Source organism: Elephantulus edwardii, unplaced genomic scaffold (assembly GCF_000299155.1).
Source record: "Elephantulus edwardii isolate Elephantulus edwardi_28Jun2011 unplaced genomic scaffold, EleEdw1.0 scaffold00031, whole genome shotgun sequence".
In the NCBI taxonomy this organism is placed as follows: Eukaryota; Metazoa; Chordata; class Mammalia; order Macroscelidea; family Macroscelididae; genus Elephantulus; species Elephantulus edwardii.
Window position 1 is genome coordinate 21,072,343 of NW_006399781.1, and position 18,054 is coordinate 21,090,396.

The window sequence follows — 18,054 nt, forward strand, 5'->3', positions numbered from 1 at the left end:
AAAGGTCAAACATGACATTGATGAGTGGTTTTAGTGGAGTCACAGGATTGAGTACATAAGCAAAACAAGTGAACTTTAAGTCACAGAGTGTGGGTTTAAGAGAAAGAAGGTTAATGGAAAAATCTGGAAATGGATAGTGGTCATGGTTGCTCAACATGATTAACTGTCAACAAAATATACATGTAAAAAATGCTGCAATGGAAAAAAGATGGAGAGGAAAAGAAATCAGATTTTTTAAGAATTCAGATGTAAAGAGGAAAATGAAACGGGACAGCTGTAAGGAAGTAGGATCACAAGGAGATATTTTTATAGGGCGAAAAAAGAACAGCTTGTTTGTATATGAACAAAAACAGGTAGTGAGCAAAAAGTCATGAATATCTCTGAGAGATTTGTTAGAATAATGTCTCTGAGGAAGAGAGAAAGAGAAAACTACTGAATTATGCAAGACTGCCTTTTGAGCTGTCATTTCCCCTTTATTAACTTTTTATCTGCTTTGGACTAAAAGTATATAAGTAGAATGAATAGGCATATGACTAAAAGAGGCTTTGAAGAGAATTAAGAAAAATCAATGCTTTTTAATGCGTGGAGCTTTAAAAACATATTCACAGCATGTTGGTTATAAATGTAGATATCACAGAAGTGACATGATTAGATTAGATATTATGATATTCTTGGTCAAACTTTTTAAGGCTAACAATATTTCTGGTTTGGAGAATTCCTGTTAAAGATTCCTGAACTAATAATAATCTACCAACCACCGAATTTGGAAAGGACACAAATTATCCTTAGAAGGTAGGGTTCTAGAATTCATTTTTCACATAAACTTTCCACCAAATGATTAGGGTAGCTTCTAGAAAGACGATCAGTTTTCGGTTAAAAAGCAACTTGTGTAAATACGTAATAGTTCTCATTACTCTATAGCAGTGGTCTGTAATCATGACTCCAAATTAAAAGAAACTGAAAAGCTTAAAAAAAAAACCCTGATTAGGATTAGCACCACAGAAGGCATCAGCAGCTCTAGGACAGGCTCCAGGTATCAATAATGTTTTAAACTCTCCAGGTGAATGTGATGTCCATCCAGATCAGTGTTCTAAACTAATGAACCATTTTTTTTTCTATTTTGCTACAGGGAAATACTTTAGGTTTTCTACTCCTTATGGTGACACACAATACACAGCAAGGAAAAAAAGTCCACCTGCGGACTCTAATTCTCACTGAGCAACAAAAAGGATTCTAACTTGTTTAGGAAACACAGTAAGCCAAGGAAACAAAAAATTTTAAATCCTTTGTCACCAATTCAATTCCATCTCACAGTGGGAAGACCAGACAGCTCTATGGTTTCTAAGACTGTAAATCTTTACAAAAGCAGACTGTCACATTTTGCTCCCATGAAGTGGCTGGAGGACTGGAGCTTTTAATCAACATCTGGGTGTGTAATGACTGTACCACCAGGACGCCTTACAATACCAAAGCAGTTGCTAAAATGAAAATGTATCACTTACTATTTCGAAAGTATGAGTGTTCAGTAAGACCACAGGAAATTCAATTATTTCATGTATGAACTCGGGTGGGTTACCCTCTTCACAAGTTGCTTCAAAGTCAATAATGCAAATGTAGTCATAGTAACTGCCAGCACAACTGTCCTCTTTTAACATCAGCTTCTGTTTCTTACAATAGTTCTTCAGCCTCTTCTTTAATACATCCTTTACTCCTCTAAGGAAAAATAAAAATAAAATTTGCTCTTGAATTTTACAGGCAGTAATGAACTCTTACCTGATGGGACTGGGTTCAATATTGATAGTCACAGCATCATTTAGCAACTGTCATGTAAAATAAATGTAAGGAAAGCAATACTCAAAGCAAAGCAAGCAAGGAACTAAATGAAATACTATAAATAGTAATAACTCTAATGAATGATTATCATAAATTATAAGTTTAACAAGTATTTATATACAAAAAAGAAAATTGTTTTTCTTCACAAGTAACTTTTTATTTAGTAATATGTAAGAACATTTTCTCCAACATATAGTAGTATTTCAGATCATAATCTTTGTAACTTGGACAATCACAGTACCTTCCATATGAAGATGATGTGTATGATCGAAAAACTACGTTAATACTGAATGATTTCTCTAAACAAATACAAACTACAGAGCATGAAAACGCAGGTAAATTGACCATCTCTTCTCCTTTAATCTGGCTCTTAACCGGTTCTTTCTCTGCCACTCAATCAATTCAATCTCACTGCTGACCCTCCATAGGCTTCAGAAGCTATAAATCAACAGGCAAGAGTAGGCTATCTTGGTCTCTCAGAGGCCCTGATGCATTCAAACTGCCAGATAAGTGCACCCTTTGCATTAGCTGTGCAACTTGCCATGGACTAATAACTTCCTAACTTGGGAGGGAATGGAGAGCATTATGTTGCGTGAACTAACTCAATTCCACAAGAACAAACACTGTATAAAACCATTATTATAGAATGAGTATGAGGATCCATGGGAGGGGAGGGTGGAAATAGAGAAGTGAAAATGGGGAGGGTAGGATGCTAACCACAGGGTTAAACAATTTGATGGATGGGTGGGGTAAAGAAAATGGGAAGGATCTTCTGTTGAAAACAATGTATTCAAACTTTATAAGTAAATCAGAATAAAATTAAAAAAAAGCCAAACCTATATTAATACCAGTCCAAAAGAGGTGACCCGATAGAGTGTAGAAATTATCAAAAGTATGACATCACATGCGAGCAAGATCCTACTGAAAACTATACAAAAATGACTGGAACAGCAACATCAGCAGAAAACTGCCAAATGTGCAGACTGGGTTTAGAAGAGGCTGTGGCACATTACTGCCAATGTTAGATGGATCTTGGCGGAAAGCAGAGAGTATCAGAAAAATATTTGCGTTTCATTGACTATGCAAAGGCATTTGACTGTGTGGATCACAACAAACTGTGGCTAACCTGAAGTACAGGGATCCCAGAACACTTAACTGTGCTCATGCGAAACCTGTACTTGGACCAGGAAGCAGTAGTTAGAACAGAGCAGGGAAGCACTGCATGGTTCAGGATCAGGAAAGGTGCGCATCAGGGATGCATCCTACCTCCATACGTTTTAAATCTATATGCAGAACAGATCATCCAGGAGGGTGGACTTAATGAAGTGGAATGTGGCATCAGCATTTCAAAGTGAAAATAAGCCATCCCAGATGGGGAGGAGGGCCTATTCTGTTAGTCAAGAACCAGGAGTGCTGCACATCCTTAGGACCTGGGATCCATAAGCCAAACACCTACCTTGATCCAGTAGACGGTGAGCCGCTAACACCAGAGAGATGGCAAGAAAGAACAACAGCAGAACCAGGAGACTACTACAAAACAGAACTGGGTTTCCCAGTCCCCTGGGAAAGCAAGCTAAGTGCCTTCAGGTGGGGTCTGCTGTCAGAGTGACATGCCTTTGGACGCCTACCCTGGGAGGTAGCTCTGTCAACTCAAAAAGTGAGTTAGCACCTTCTAGCCAAAATGTGTTAAAAGGGTGGAGAGCTTTTGTGCACTTAATTGGCAGAACTAAAGGAGATTTGTAACACTTGTCCGAGCAGAGGCCAAGACCACAAGGCCAAGTGCCAGAGAGAGGTCTGTCAGTACACACAACCAAGAAGGTGTCCTGATCCTGCGCTTCTGATCATAATCTGTAACCAGTAATTTCCTTAATAAACCTCCTAAATGTGGGTACTATCTGTGACTTTTGTGTTGCCAATGCAACAAAGTACTAAACTCAGCAAAGAAGCAGTGTCTTGAGGAGAACTGTTACTGACAGAGTTAGTGAAAAGTTTAGAGCATGGGACTATGTATTACTTCCACCTCACAGTGATCTACCTTGGGCTACTAATGCTGATGAATTCTCCCACCATGTAAAGTTAAGAGGTCAGATGCCATATGAAGCCATTTTTGTAAGGAGCAAGGCATTATTTTGAAGGAGAGTAGGAATACTAATATAAGATCCAAGAATATCTTGAAATAAGAATTATTTTCAACTACCAGACGAGTTGTAGGAGGATATCAAGGGTATCATCCAGGAAGAGTGCAAACGGTCACTGCAAAGACAGAAGAGGAAGAAGCGAAGACCAAAATGGATGTCAGAAGAGACTCTGAAAATTGCACTGGAGCACAGAGAAGCCAAAGCACAAGGAAGAATTCAAGATACTAAAGAGTTGAATAGAAGATTTCAAAAGGCAGCACGGGATGACAAAGCAAAATAATACAATGAAATGTGCAAGGAGTTGGAGTCAGAAAATCAAAAGGGCAGAACTCGCTCAGCATTTCTTAAGCTCAAGGAACTGAAGAACAAATTCAAACCTCGAGTTGCTACAATCAAGGATGCTTTCACCAGAATGTTAAATGATCCACAAAGTATTAAAAGAAGATGGAAAGAATATACTGAATCACTGTATCGAAAGGAATTGGAAGACACAGGAGAATTTCATGAAACAACATATGAGCAAGAGCCTATGGTGATGAAAGAAGACGTTCAGGCTGCTTTGAAGGAAATGGCAAAAAATAAGGCTCCAGGAATAGATGGTATACCAATTGACATATTTCAGCTAACAGATACTGTCCTGGATGTGCTCACCAAGTTGTGCCAAGTAATCTGGAGAACAACCACTTGGCCAAGTGACTGGAAGAGATCTAAATTTGTTCCCATCCCAAAGAAAGGTAACCCAACAGAGTATGGAAACTATAGAACAATCTCATTGATTTCACATGCAAGAAAGATTCTACTGAAGATTATCCAAAAACGACTGGAACAGCACATCACCAGAGAATTGCCAGAAGTCCAGGCTGGGTTTAGAAGGGGTCATGGTACTAGGAATATTGTAGCTGATATAAGATGGATCTTAGCTGAAAGCAGAGAATACCAGAGGAATGTCTATCTGTGTTTCATTGACTATGCAAAGGCATTTGACTGTGTGGATCACAACAAACTGTGGCTAACTCTGAGAATGGGAATCCCAGAACATTTGATCGTTCTAATGCAAAACCTATACTTGGACCAGGAGGCAGTCGTCAAAAACAGAGCAAGGGAACACTGCATGGTTCAAAATTGGGAAAGGCGTACTCCAGCGATGTGTCCTGCCTCCATACTTTTTCAACCTCTATGCAGAACAGATTATCCGGGAGGCTGGACTCTATGAGGAGAAATGTGGGGTCAAGATTGGAGGAAGATCTATCAACAATCTGTGTCATGCAGATGACACAACCCTGCTTGCTGAAACTGAAGAGGACTTGAAGCACCTGCTGCAGAGGGTCAAGGACTGCAGCCTACAATATGGATTGAGGCTCAATGTCAAGAAGACAAAGATTCACAACACTGGACCAGTTGACAGCATCAGGATGGATGGTGAAGAGACTGAGATTGTTCACAGCTTTAGTTTGCTTGGCTCCATAGTCAACACTCTTGGCACCAATAGCCACGAAATTAAAAGACCCATTGCCACAGGAAAGTCTGCTGTTAGGGACCTCTCCAAAGTACTGAAGAGCAATGGTTTCTCTCTGGAAACCAAGGTGCGTCTGATAGAGGCCATGGTCTTCGCAATCACTTGTTATGTATCAGAGAGTTGGACAATGACCAAGGAGGATAGAAGGAGAATTGATGCCTTTGAGCTGTGGTGTTGGAGAAGAGTGTTGAGGGTACCATCGACTGCTAGGAAAACAGATTCGTCCTGGAGAAGGTTAAACTGGGCAGCTTCTTGGAGGCAAGGATTCTGAGGCTCCGTCTAACATACTTTGGACATGTTGTGAGGAGAGACTGGTCCTTGGAGAAGGACATCATGCTTGGGAGGGAGGGACAGCGCAGGAGGGGAAGGCCCTCTATGAAGTGGATTGATTCAGTGACTGGGATAATTAGGATGGGAGTCTCGGCACAGGACAGAGCAGAGTTTAGGGCTGTTGTACATAGGGTTGCTGTGAGTCACAAGTGACTCGATGGCACATATCAACAACATTCCATATAGTCAAATTTTCTCGAGTCCTAGAAGTTTTACTGTCTTTATGACATTCACAACTTTTTTTGGCAACATCATGATGGATAGTGATGAGACTGAGACTGCAAACAGCTTTACTTTGCTTGGCTCCACAATCAACACTCCTGGAACCAGGAGAAAGGAAATTAAAGGACCTATTGTGCTGTGAAGGTCTGCTGTCAAGAGACCTCTCCAGAGTACTGAAGAGCAGTGATGTCAGTCTGGAGACTAAGGTGTGCCTGATACAGGCCATGATCTTTGCAATCACTTGCGATGCATCAGAGAGCTGGACAATGACTAGAGATCATAGAAGGAGAAGAGATGATGTCTTTGATCTGTGGTTTTGGAGAAGAGTACTGAATACACCACAGACTGCTAAGAGAACAAACAGGTTCATCCTGAAGAGGGTTAAACCAGGCTGCTGCTAGTAGGGATCAGTTCTTAAGAGAGGGACGTCATAATTGGGAAGGTGGACGGCCAGCACAGGAGAGGAAGATCCTTGATGAGATAGATTGATTCAGTCACTGGGGTAATGAGGATAGGTGTGTCAGAGACAATGAGATTGGCACAGGATAGAGCAGGGTTTAGGGCTATTGTATACAGATTCATTGAGTCGCAGATGGCTTGACGGCACATAACAACAAGAAGAAGAAGTCATTCTTGCTTTATCCTCCACAAAAATGGGTCTTTGAAAGGGTAAGTTAACTCAAAGTGATTTTCAAAAAATAAAAAATAATAAAAAAATTCAGATACCCCTAAATTTTAAAGACAAGTACTTACAAAGCTGAAGCTATACTGTTTTCTTATTTAGTACACACATTTATTAAACACAGAGAATATGCTATCATTCTGCATACTAATTGTTTATTTGTTTGTTGTGTACTGTCGAATTAGATCCGACTGGCACAGGAAGAGATTGTTCCTCCTTCTCCAGCAAAGCATCTGGTGGATTCAAACCATGCGCCTCTGGGATTACAGCATAGCTTCTTGACACTAAGCCACCAGAGCTCCCTTTCTGCATACTTTTAGAAACTGAAACAGAAAAATAAATTCCTTCCTAAAAGGTAAATTATTTTTTCATATTACTGGGTTTCAAACAAGTCTACTTTGTAAAAACAATACAAATGGCCAAAACAAAGAAGAGTTTAACATCACTGATAATCAAAGAAATAAAACAGAAGATGTAATTATCCATCAATATAATGAGCAAAAATACACAAAAACACACTTGGTATGATGAGACACACACTTGGATGGATATACTGCAGATGGATCTTTAAATTCAAAGACTCTTGACCCAGCAAGTCTATTTTTATCATCTAACAGTCTGACTCAGCACAGTGAGTGCAACAATGGGCTGGGCCATGACAGACAATGTGACACAGGCGAAGCCAGGTTCTAATCTGATGTTCTCAGGGTCACTAGGCATCATGGTCAACTCAAGGGCAACTAACAGGACAGAAAAAATCAGAGTTGCAGGCAAAGATTTCCTCACAAGGATGAAAATTAGAGTGTGATTTGCAATGTTAATAGTGGTTACTTGTTATGGTATGTGTGCAGATGATAACCCCCGGCCCTCTACAGTGTTTTTAGATTTTTTAGAACGCGATGGGAATATTTTTATGGCTTTAAAAATATTCTTTTTAATTACCTGGTTTCAAGCTTGAATTCTGAAAGTTTAGCTCTGAGTTCTTCTTTACTCATTCTATTAATACAACCATTTGTAATAGCAATCTCTTTGTAAACTGGGTCACTGAAATCACTTGTATTCGAGTTAGTGTATTTAGTTCCTTGTGTTTCTTGGCCATCAAATCTACATCGATGTTTCATCTGCAAAGAAAGAAAAAAGGAAATAGTTCACAATTAGTACAAACAACAACTTTAACTACTGACGTTCCGTTGTATGTTAAACAAGACATGGTCATTTCAGTTAGTGGAGACAGGTTAGAACAGGAAGAAGTATTTCCAACACAATACCCTGCCCTATTCTAGGCCATAAGGTTCTTTAGAAGCAATGAAGATCAAAAACAAAGACCATCCATGTGGGTGTCAGAAGCATCTTAGCAAGATCTCCAGTTGATCATTTGCTAGCAAGACTTTGTTGTTCTGTGGCAATGAGTCAGAACCGATTCACAGCTGACCCCTCAGCAGGTTTTCAGTTTTTAAATCACATGGAAGGAGAATGCCCATCTTTCTCCTTGGAGCAGCTGGTGAATTCTAAGTACCTGTCTTTGGGTTAAGAGTCTCTTTACCCCGTAGCCCACCAGAGCTCCCTGGCAAAACTAGTAGCATTATTTATTAATCTCTGGTCTTCAGTTTCTTTTGTTATAAAATAAAGGATAATAGCAACTGTCTCAAAAGGTACCGACTGAGTAACAGTAAGGAGCCCTGGTGGAGCAGTGGTTAAATGTTTCGCTGCTTGAGTTTGAACCCACCAGCCACTGTGGAGGAGAAAGATGTGGGAGTCTGCTATGGGGGAATTTCACTCTTCCCTGGAGGGTCACTATGAATCATAACGAATTCAACGACAGAAAACAAAGATAACAATGGTATTACTTGGAGAGGAATATTAACGGGATAAAATATGATGATCAGGCTCTTAATACCATACCAATGATGACTCTTAATAAATGGTAGCTTTACTTTTTAACCATTACAATTTGTAAAGGCGTTTATGCAAGAAATATTAAAAAGAAATATGTATACATGAACCAAGTACATTAATAAATCAGAAACTTCCTGAGAATTTTTAATCAGACTTCATTTCATATACTATGGTACCATCGAGTGGAACCACTCATAGATGACCCTCCAGTGGTTTTCAGAAGCAGTAAATAACACAGAAAGAGGACACCCACCCCCCACCCCCCCCAAATCTTTCTCCTACGGAGCAGCTAGTGGATTTGAACTGCATGCCTATGATTTGGCAGCACAACTCCTTACACTAGAATTTCTTCACTCTGCTGTTCCCAAGTATTTAGATGTCATTTACTTACTTTTATATTGAGCAGTTTTTATTTGACATAGCTAACTAAGGTACTCAGTTATAAAAATATGTAAACAACAGCTAAATATTTAGGAACAGCAAAGTGAAGGTACATAGAAATGAAAAACTAAAAATTGAGAGCATGTCAATCCTAAGACTATAAACCTTGTCCAAAACTCTAGTATTCAAGGCAAAAAATGGCATGAACTTGATTACAAAACTCAAGTTTCCAAAATTTACAAATATACCAGTTATTCAAATAATTATAAACAGCTCAGTGGTTATTACTATGTATCATCGAGTTGGAACTGACCTGTAACTGACCCTCTAGTGGGTTTTCAAAGGCAGTAAATAGCAAGGGAGTTGACTGCTCATCTTTCTCCCAAGGAGTAGCTCATGGATTCGAACTGTGTAGCTTTACGTTGGCAGCATGATTGCTTATGGCTAAGCTACTAACCAAAATGGGTCCATTCAAATCTACCCAATTGCTCCACAGGAGTAAGATCCAATCAGCTCCCTGGAGACTGTTGTTAAGTGTCTTAGTGTCAAGGAGGATCATGGAGACTCTATGAAAACTGTGCCCTTATCCTGCATAATCCTTACCATCTTTGACACATTTGAGTCCACAGTTGCAAACACAGCTATCAATCCATCTCATTGAAGGTCTTCCTCTCCTTCATTTACTCTCCACTTTCCCAAGCATGGTATCTCTCTCTAAGGAACAGCTTCTCCTAACATGTCTAAAATATGTGAGATGAAATTCCACCATCTCTGTCTCCAAGGAACACTCTGTTGCACTTTCTCTAAGACAGCTCTTTGTTCTTGTGGCATTCCATAGGATATTCAGCACTCTCCTCCAGCATAATTCAAATGTATTGATTCTTTTCCTGTCATCCTTTTCAGGATTATCCAGATGCATAGCAGCTTATTGGCAAGAAAGACTGTGACTTGAATCAGGTACATCTTAGTCTTCAATATGACATCACTGCTCTTCATGATTTTGGAGAGATTCCTGACAGCACTTTCCCAATGCTATATGGCTCCCAATCTCCTGACTGCTGGTACCAAGGGTGCGGACTATGGATCCAAGGAAAACAATATCAATATTAAAAATATCAACCACTGACAATATCAATCTTTTCTGAATCTATCATGATGTTGTTCATCAAACAGTGCTGAAGATTTTTGTTTTCCTGATGCTGTATGCAATCCTTTTTAAGGACCATAGAGATGACAGGCTAAAAAATCCAATGGGAATGTTTTACTCTGTCACATAGGATCACAAAATCAAAACCAACACAACATCAGTTATATATCTTTTCTCTTTCCTTAAATCAAAACATCTTTTGGGAAAGACAGGGAGGGAAACAAGTCAAAACAAAATTCTAAACACTCTACCCAATCAAAAACTTAATTTTCTGTTTGGCTTTTAATAAATACAATCAGCTAAAGAACTTGTTTGAAGATAAAGGAAAATATTTTGACGAGCTAGAAATTATTTCATAAGAAACTTTTTCTGTGGTCAGAACATTCTGAAAACATACCTTGGAAATATTCCATTATTTTGGTTCTCAAACCTATAAAATATTTCTATATATACAAAAGACAAGCCTAGATGAATTTTTAATTCATTCGTTAAAAAAAAATCCATTTAATGGGAGATGATGTGTTTAAAAAGGCAACATCTTCTCTGAGTCTAAAAGAACACTAAGAATTGAACAAAAATATTTTTAAAGAAAACAAAGATGATGAACCACAGACTGAGAGAAGACATTGCAAAATTCATTCCCAATAAGGAATTTGTATCAAAATTATACAAAGCTCTCTTAAAACTCAACATTAAGAAAACAATCAGCCCTTTATAAAAAATAGACAATATATCTTAAAAAGACTGCTCACCATGGATGATGTAGTTGGCAAATATGCATATAAAATAACCAATACCTTAAGCCAATTGCATATTAAAATGATGAGATATGATTATAAACCCACTGAAAAATTTAAACACAAATAACCCACTGCCATCTAGTTAATTCTTCTATCAGTTTTTCCAGTTTACACTACACCACTAAGGTTCTTTAACTTTTTTTTAATGTAGTGTTTTTTTGTTTGTTTGGTTTTTTATTGTATTATTTTTACGTGTACCATCAAATCAGATCTGACTGGTACAGGAGGAGACTGTCCCTCCTTCTCCAGCAGAGCATCTGGTGGATTTGAACTGCGTACGACGGCACTAAACAACAACCACCACCACCTCTGGGATTGCAGTGCAGCTTCTTGCCACTAGGCCACCAGAGCTCCACTGGTTCTTCAACTGTTAATAACTAAACCAAAACCAAACCCACTGCTGGAAATTTGATTCTGACTCAGGGTATCCATGTAACAGGCTTCTAAGGTAGTAAGTCTTTATAGAAGCAGATTGTTCTTTCTCTCACAGCTGGTAGATTCATCGGCTTTTCAATCCAGCAGGCCATCACATAGGTACTGTGCCACTAGGACCCCTTGCAAACCTCCTGTTGTTGTTGACAGGTTACCTGCACTGACTGACTCATAGTGGTCTTATGTACAACAGGCCAAAACCTTGCCCAATTCTATGTCATTTTAACAGTGTTTGCCCATCAACAAACAAATGGATAGAGAAACTCTGGTATATTCACACAATGGAATACTATGCTGCGCTGAAAAAAAAATGAACTCATGAAATATATAAAATGGGTGACCCTGGGGGACATTATGCTGAGTGAAATATCTCAGTCACAAAAGGACAAATACTGCATATAGTGCCACTGTTGTGAAATGAAACTTGACATCGGAGTTGAGAGGAGACCGAGGAAGAAGAGATAAATAATGTATACTGCATTGAAACAGAGGAAGGAGAGAGCTGTTTAAAAGGGATATATGATTAGGTATTATTGTCATGACAAGAGTCCAGAACAAAGGCTGCACAATGGACTGGTCTTGGCGGGAAGGATTGTTTAACAATGAAATAATTTTTCTTTTACTTTTCAAATAGAAGAGCGAATTGAGGGGCAGGGGTGGGCAGGGAAGAAAGTGTACAACAATGAATAAATGGAAATCTAAAGTCTATGTAAATTTTCATTAAAATTAATAAAAAGAAAAATGATACGAAATTAAAAAAAAAACACTAAGGATAATGGAAATTTTCATTAAAAAAACCAATTTGATGAATTTTAAAAAGCAACATCTTCCTTAAGTGTAAAAGAACACTAAGGATAATGGGAATTTTCTAGCTAAACTCCAAAAATCATAATTGAAAAACAATTCTAACATCATTTTACTAACAGCAAACAGATAAAAAAACTTTTGCCATTTTAATCTCCATATCTTCGTTAGGCTTTTCCAACTATGAAATTCATATTTTAAAACTTTCTATCATAGTGAAAAGTATATACTGAATCATATTGTAAGTCACAGGATATTATCCATATCTGTGCAAGAAGGCCTGCTAATATGAATATTATTCAAACATACACACAAACAGCTAAAGTCAAAGCGGAGGAAACGGAATATTTTTACCAAATTCTGCACTTTGAAATTGGACAAACATGCACTCAAGACATGTTAATGATAATTTTTATTGGAATACAAAACTGCAGTCAAGGACCTCTCCAAATTATTGAGGGGCAATGATTTAAGTTTGAGCATTAAGTTGGCCTGATTCAGGCCACGGTCTTTTCAATCATTTGCTACTGAGAGCTAGAAAATTAGTAAGAATGACAGAAAAAAAATTGATGCCTTTGAGTTGTGGAAGAGTACTAAATATCCCATGGACTGGCAAAAGAACAGATACATCTTGTAGAAGGAATGTCCAGAGTGTTCCCTGAAGACAAAGATATTAAATGTCATCTCACTGATTTTGGAGCAGAGCATTATGCTTGAAAAGGTAGAGGGACAGCAAAGGTGAGAAAGACCATTAACCGGGTGGACTGTTTAGTGACTGCATGCAGTAGTATGGCAAAGGAAAGAAAAGGGTTCAGATCTGAGGTTGACAGTTACTATGAGTCATACTCAACTTGATGGTACCTAATAATAATGTATTAAATCATATGCCTTATTAAAAATAAAATCATTATAAAACTCAGCTACATAATGATGTTATTGACAGTATCAGATTAAAGAAGGAGACAAAATAAAATGTTTTGGGGCACTTTAGTAGGTATTAAGGTTAATAAGGTCTTTGCAATTACTATGCATCAAAAAGCTGAACAATGACTAGGGATGATATAAGGAGAACTGATGCCTTTGAGCTGTGGTGCTGGAGAAAAGTACAAATTTACCAGGGACTGTTAGGAGAACAGGTTCGTCCTGGAGAGGGTGAAATCAGGATGCCCTTTGGAGGTAAGGGTTCTGAAGCTTCGTTGGACATACTTTGGATATGCTGCAAGGAGGGACCAGTCCTTGGAGAAGGACATCATGCTTGGGAGGGTAGAGCACAAGAGAGGAAGAATCTCGATGAGATGGATTGATTCAGTGGCTAGAGTAATGAGGGTAGAATTGTTGGAGAAAATAAGATTGGCACAGGATAGGACTGTTGTACACAAGGTCACCAGGAGTCACTTAATGACTTAATGGCATGTAACAACAACAACAACAGTCTTACACAGTATCATGAGGAGAATGAAATAATTAAGCAAAGAGGCAGAGAACAGTGTGCAGGTCATACAGAACATATAAACATCCTTGTACCATAAATGACCATGATGAAGCTGGGGCACTAAGAGCCAAAGAGAAAAACTGAGTAACAAGCAATTAGGAATGGAGGTGGAAGCCAGATCTAACTAGGAAGCAAGCTGAGAGTGGTGAGGATAGTAACTCGACCACATTTAAATTCCTTAAAAAAAAAAAAAAAATTATAATTTTAACTGCTATGTGGAAAACTGGCCATAGAGGGAAGGAGCAAGACAAAGGAAGCCCCTTAAAATAACTATTTGATGGCTGTTGTTGTCAGGTGTCATCAAGTGAACTGTGACTCAAAGCAACTCTATGAACAATTGATCTAAGTGAATACCACCTTATCAGTCACTTCCGTCAAATCATGTTGTTGAGGGTCTTCCTCTCTTTCTTTGACCCTCTATCTTCCCCACCATGATATCTTTTTCCAAGGACTGGCCTCTCTTGATAACATGTCCAAAGTACCAGTGATTAAGTTTCACTATCCTTGCAAGAGTGGCATCCACTTCCTAAACAATATGCCTCTGGAAACTCTGTGAACTTTGATATATGATGATATAGAGAGGCTTTAGGCCTTCTATTCATAGGGTCACTATGAGTCATGCTCAACTCAATGGCAATCAACAACATCGTTGCCTCTATGTTATGTGCTATGAGTCACTTGTGACTCATAGAGACCCTGTGTATAACAGCCCTGAAACCTGCTCTAGCCTGTCCCAACTTTACTATCTCTGACACGCCTACCCTCATTACCTTAGTCACTATATCAAACCATCTCATTGATGGTCTCCCTCTCTCTCTTCGTCCCTCCACCCTTCTAAGCATGATGTCCCTCTTCAAGGACTGGTCCCTCCTTGCAACATACCCAAAATATGACAGATGAAGCTTTAGAATCCTTGCACCCAAGGAGCAACCTGGCTTCACCCTCTCTAGGATAAACCTGTTTGTTCTCTTAGCAGTCCATGGTATATTCAATACTCTTCTCCAGCACCATAGCTCAAAGGTATCAATTTTCTATCATCCCTAGTCATTGTCCAACTCTCTGATGCACAGCAAGCAATTGCAAAGGCATTGGTCTAGATCAAGCACAACTTGAGTCTCCAGACTGACATTGTTGCTCTTCAGTACTCTGACAAATTCCTGACAGCTGAATTTCCCAATGCAATTTATCTCTTGATTTCCTGGCTGCTGATACCAAGCATGTTGATTGTGGAACCAAGCAAACTAAAGCTGTTTACAATCCCAATCTCTTCACTAGCCATCATGATGCTGCCAATTGGCCCAGTGGTGAGTATCTTGGTTTTCTTAATATTTGTCTTCAATCTATATTGAAGGCTTCAGTCCTTGACCTTCTGCAGATAGTGCTTCAGGTCTTCCTCAGCTTAAGCAAGTAGCATTGTGTCATTTGCATAATGCAAAGGTTATTGAAGAATCTTCCTCCAATCCTGATGCCACATTCCTCCTTGCAGCCTCGCAGATGATCTGTTCTGCATATAGATTGAAAGCGTATGGAAACAGAATACAACCCCGGCATACACCCTTCCCAATTCTGAACCATGTAGTATCTCTTTGCTCTGTTCTGATGACATCTATAGGAGGCTGCACTTCCTGTAAGTGGACTTGTTAGTTCTTCTGGCCACCCATGAGATATTTAGAACTCTTCTTTGTTCTATGAGGAGCTTAATATATATTTGTTAGTAAAGATGAATCTTTTTGTCATTTCATTATTTACAATTTAAAGCCCTAGTGAACAATTAGGGAGCTCTGGTAGCCTAGTGGCAAGAAGTTGCACTGCAATGCCAAAGGCACACAGTTTGAAGGCACCAGCTGATCCATGGGAGAAGGATGGGCAATCTCCTCCCGTGTGATTAACTGCCTCTGAAAACCTGCCGGCGGGTCTGCTATGGGTTGATTCCAACTCAATAGTACACAACAAGAGTGAACAATTATATTGACTTTATGAGAAGTTTTAAATCCATTTTACAGTATTATCACTGTAATTAATATCTACTAATAATATGTCAAAATCATAAAGAAAATTACTTACATATACATCAATTTGAGATAACAGTGAATTGGGAAAAACCAGACATGAAGGCACTAACAGGTGTAGTACCATTCTGTTAAGACAACTGGGAAGGAATTTTGAAAAAAATTACTAGATACCAGACTGGGCAATTTTAAAAAACGTAACTTTAGGAACAAGAGGAAGATACTAAATGTGTGGTTATTGTATTCATAAACAAATGCATCCTTTGTCACAAGAGCAGGAGAATTAGATGGTTATCAATTAACATTACCGGGCATTCTGAGCAAATATTCCATAGAAGAATCTTGCTGACAAGGAAGAAAATGCAAAATAGAATTTCAAATTATCTGAGGTTCTTAACTTTTCCGAAGCCATGGAGGCCAAAAGAATCCCTGAAACTACTGGAAATAATATATAAACGGTAAAACAAAACAAACAACCAAAACCCTTAAGTCTTCTTGAAAGCTAGCCATAGTTTAGTTTATCTCGTTAAAAAAGGCTATCTGGTGGCCTAGCAGCTGTGCTGTCAATACAACAGCAAGTGGTTTGAATCTACCAGCTTTGAGGGAGAAAGATGGGCAACCTCCTCCCACACAATTTATAGCTTCTGAAAACCCACAGGTCCTGACTCAGTAGCAATGGAATACAGTTCAAGGTCTGACGTTAGCATTATGTTTTTAGAACTACCTTTATGGAGTTAAACGACAACAGCAAATTAAAAGATTAGTCACTTTGGGGTGGGGCAGAGTGTGTTTATGCTAATGAGGGATGAACAACTCATAAAAGGACGCTGAGAATCATTGCACAACCTAACGTGATCAATGTCATCAAAATGCACTTGCAGAAATGGTTGGATTGGTTTATGTTTTGATGTATATATTCAAAAAAGAGTAAAATATGGGGGAAAATCCTTTTCTAGAGTTCATGTAACATTTCTGAAATATTGGAGGACTTCTTTTTCCACTCATCTTTACTATATGAGCACAAAAAGATCTCTAGAAAACATACTTGAAGCATGTTCTTGTTAGATGCCATCGAGTCCATTGTACCTTATAGGGATCCTATGAACAACAGATCTAAACCTTGTCCTATTCTGCACCATCTTCATAACCTCTGACATGCTCAAAACTCCTGTCAATCCATCTCAGTGAAAGTCTTCTCTTTCGCTGACCCTCTACCTTCCCCAGCACGATGTCTCCCTTCAAAAAGGGAGAGCTCCTCCTGAAAATATGTCCAAACTAAGTGAGAGGAAGTTTTACCAGCCTTGCCTCTAAGGATGGTGTAGCACAGACATCAACAAATTACACACTTCGGGTGCCATACAGGACGCTGGAGCAGCGCTCAGCAAACTACATACTGCACCACCAATGGCCGTTCACTGCTGGTCTTTGTGTGGCCAGCGAGCTAGAATGGACATGTGACAAAACAAAACACAAACCGACCCAAAACTCAGAATCTAGTAACTAGCACTGAGGGCTAGCAATACCACAACGGCCAACAGTGAACACAATGTTCACGGCAGAACTCCCACTCGGACTTCAGAAAACCACAGTTCACGTAACTTCTGGTCTTGACGTTTACTCTTAAACCTGAAGGCGCGTAACAATCACTCCGAGTAAACGCTCCTGAAGGTGGGGCTGGGGAGGCGGCCAGGGATGGGTCAAAAGATGCACGCGCTGCAGATTCTGCCTAACACCTTAGGGGCGAAGGGTGCGGCGGCGGGCGCGCGGCGGACTCCTCACCTCGGGTGGCGGGCACTGCGGCTCCTCCCCACACTCCGACTGAGGCGACTCTTGTGCAGAAGCCACGGCAGCGCCGCCAGGCTGCTGATCCCCCATGCTGGTTGTCACCTAAGAAAGCAGCTGCTGGAGACACACACTCACGCCCGCTCAATCACCCAAGTCCGAAAGCCTCTCCTTACTCGGTTGAAAATTTACCGGGTTCTTGTTCCCGCGGTGGCGGCGCCACAAACTCAAGCGAACACCTCCCACTTCCGGGAACGCGTGGCGTAAACACGCCGCGCAGACGCCGTGACCCGCGCGGGCGGAAGTAGTTCCCGTCGGCTGCAAGGAAGCCGGAAGGTGAGGGAGGCGTGGGTGGCAGTGAGTAGTGGGAGAGTCTAGCGTGCTTAGGTAGAACAAGGAAAACAGATTCATCCTAGAGAGGGTTAAACCGGGAGGCTCCTTGTAGTCAAGGATTCTGAGACTCCGTGTAACATACTTTGGACATGTTGTAAGGAGAGACCGGTCCTTGGAGAAGGACATCATGCTTGGAAGGGTGGAGGGACGGCGCAGGAGGGGAAGGAGCTCTATGAGGTGAATTGATTCAGTGACTG

The 18,054-nt window shown here is 39.8% G+C and overlaps 1 protein-coding gene across 1 annotated transcript in view; it reads right to left on the reverse strand.

The window, feature by feature from the left end:
- ERI1 (exoribonuclease 1) overlaps positions 1–17,557 on the reverse strand; it is a 47,434-nt gene extending 29,877 nt beyond the window's left edge. Inside the window, exons 1-3 of the mRNA XM_006884141.1 lie at positions 17,462–17,557; positions 7,664–7,842; positions 1,503–1,713 (exon numbers count right to left, since the gene is read on the reverse strand). Of these exons, the coding sequence (XP_006884203.1) occupies positions 1,503–1,713; positions 7,664–7,842; positions 17,462–17,557 (486 nt within the window). The remainder of the gene's footprint in view (positions 1–1,502; positions 1,714–7,663; positions 7,843–17,461) is intronic.
- Between the last annotated feature and the right edge of the window lie 497 nt (positions 17,558–18,054).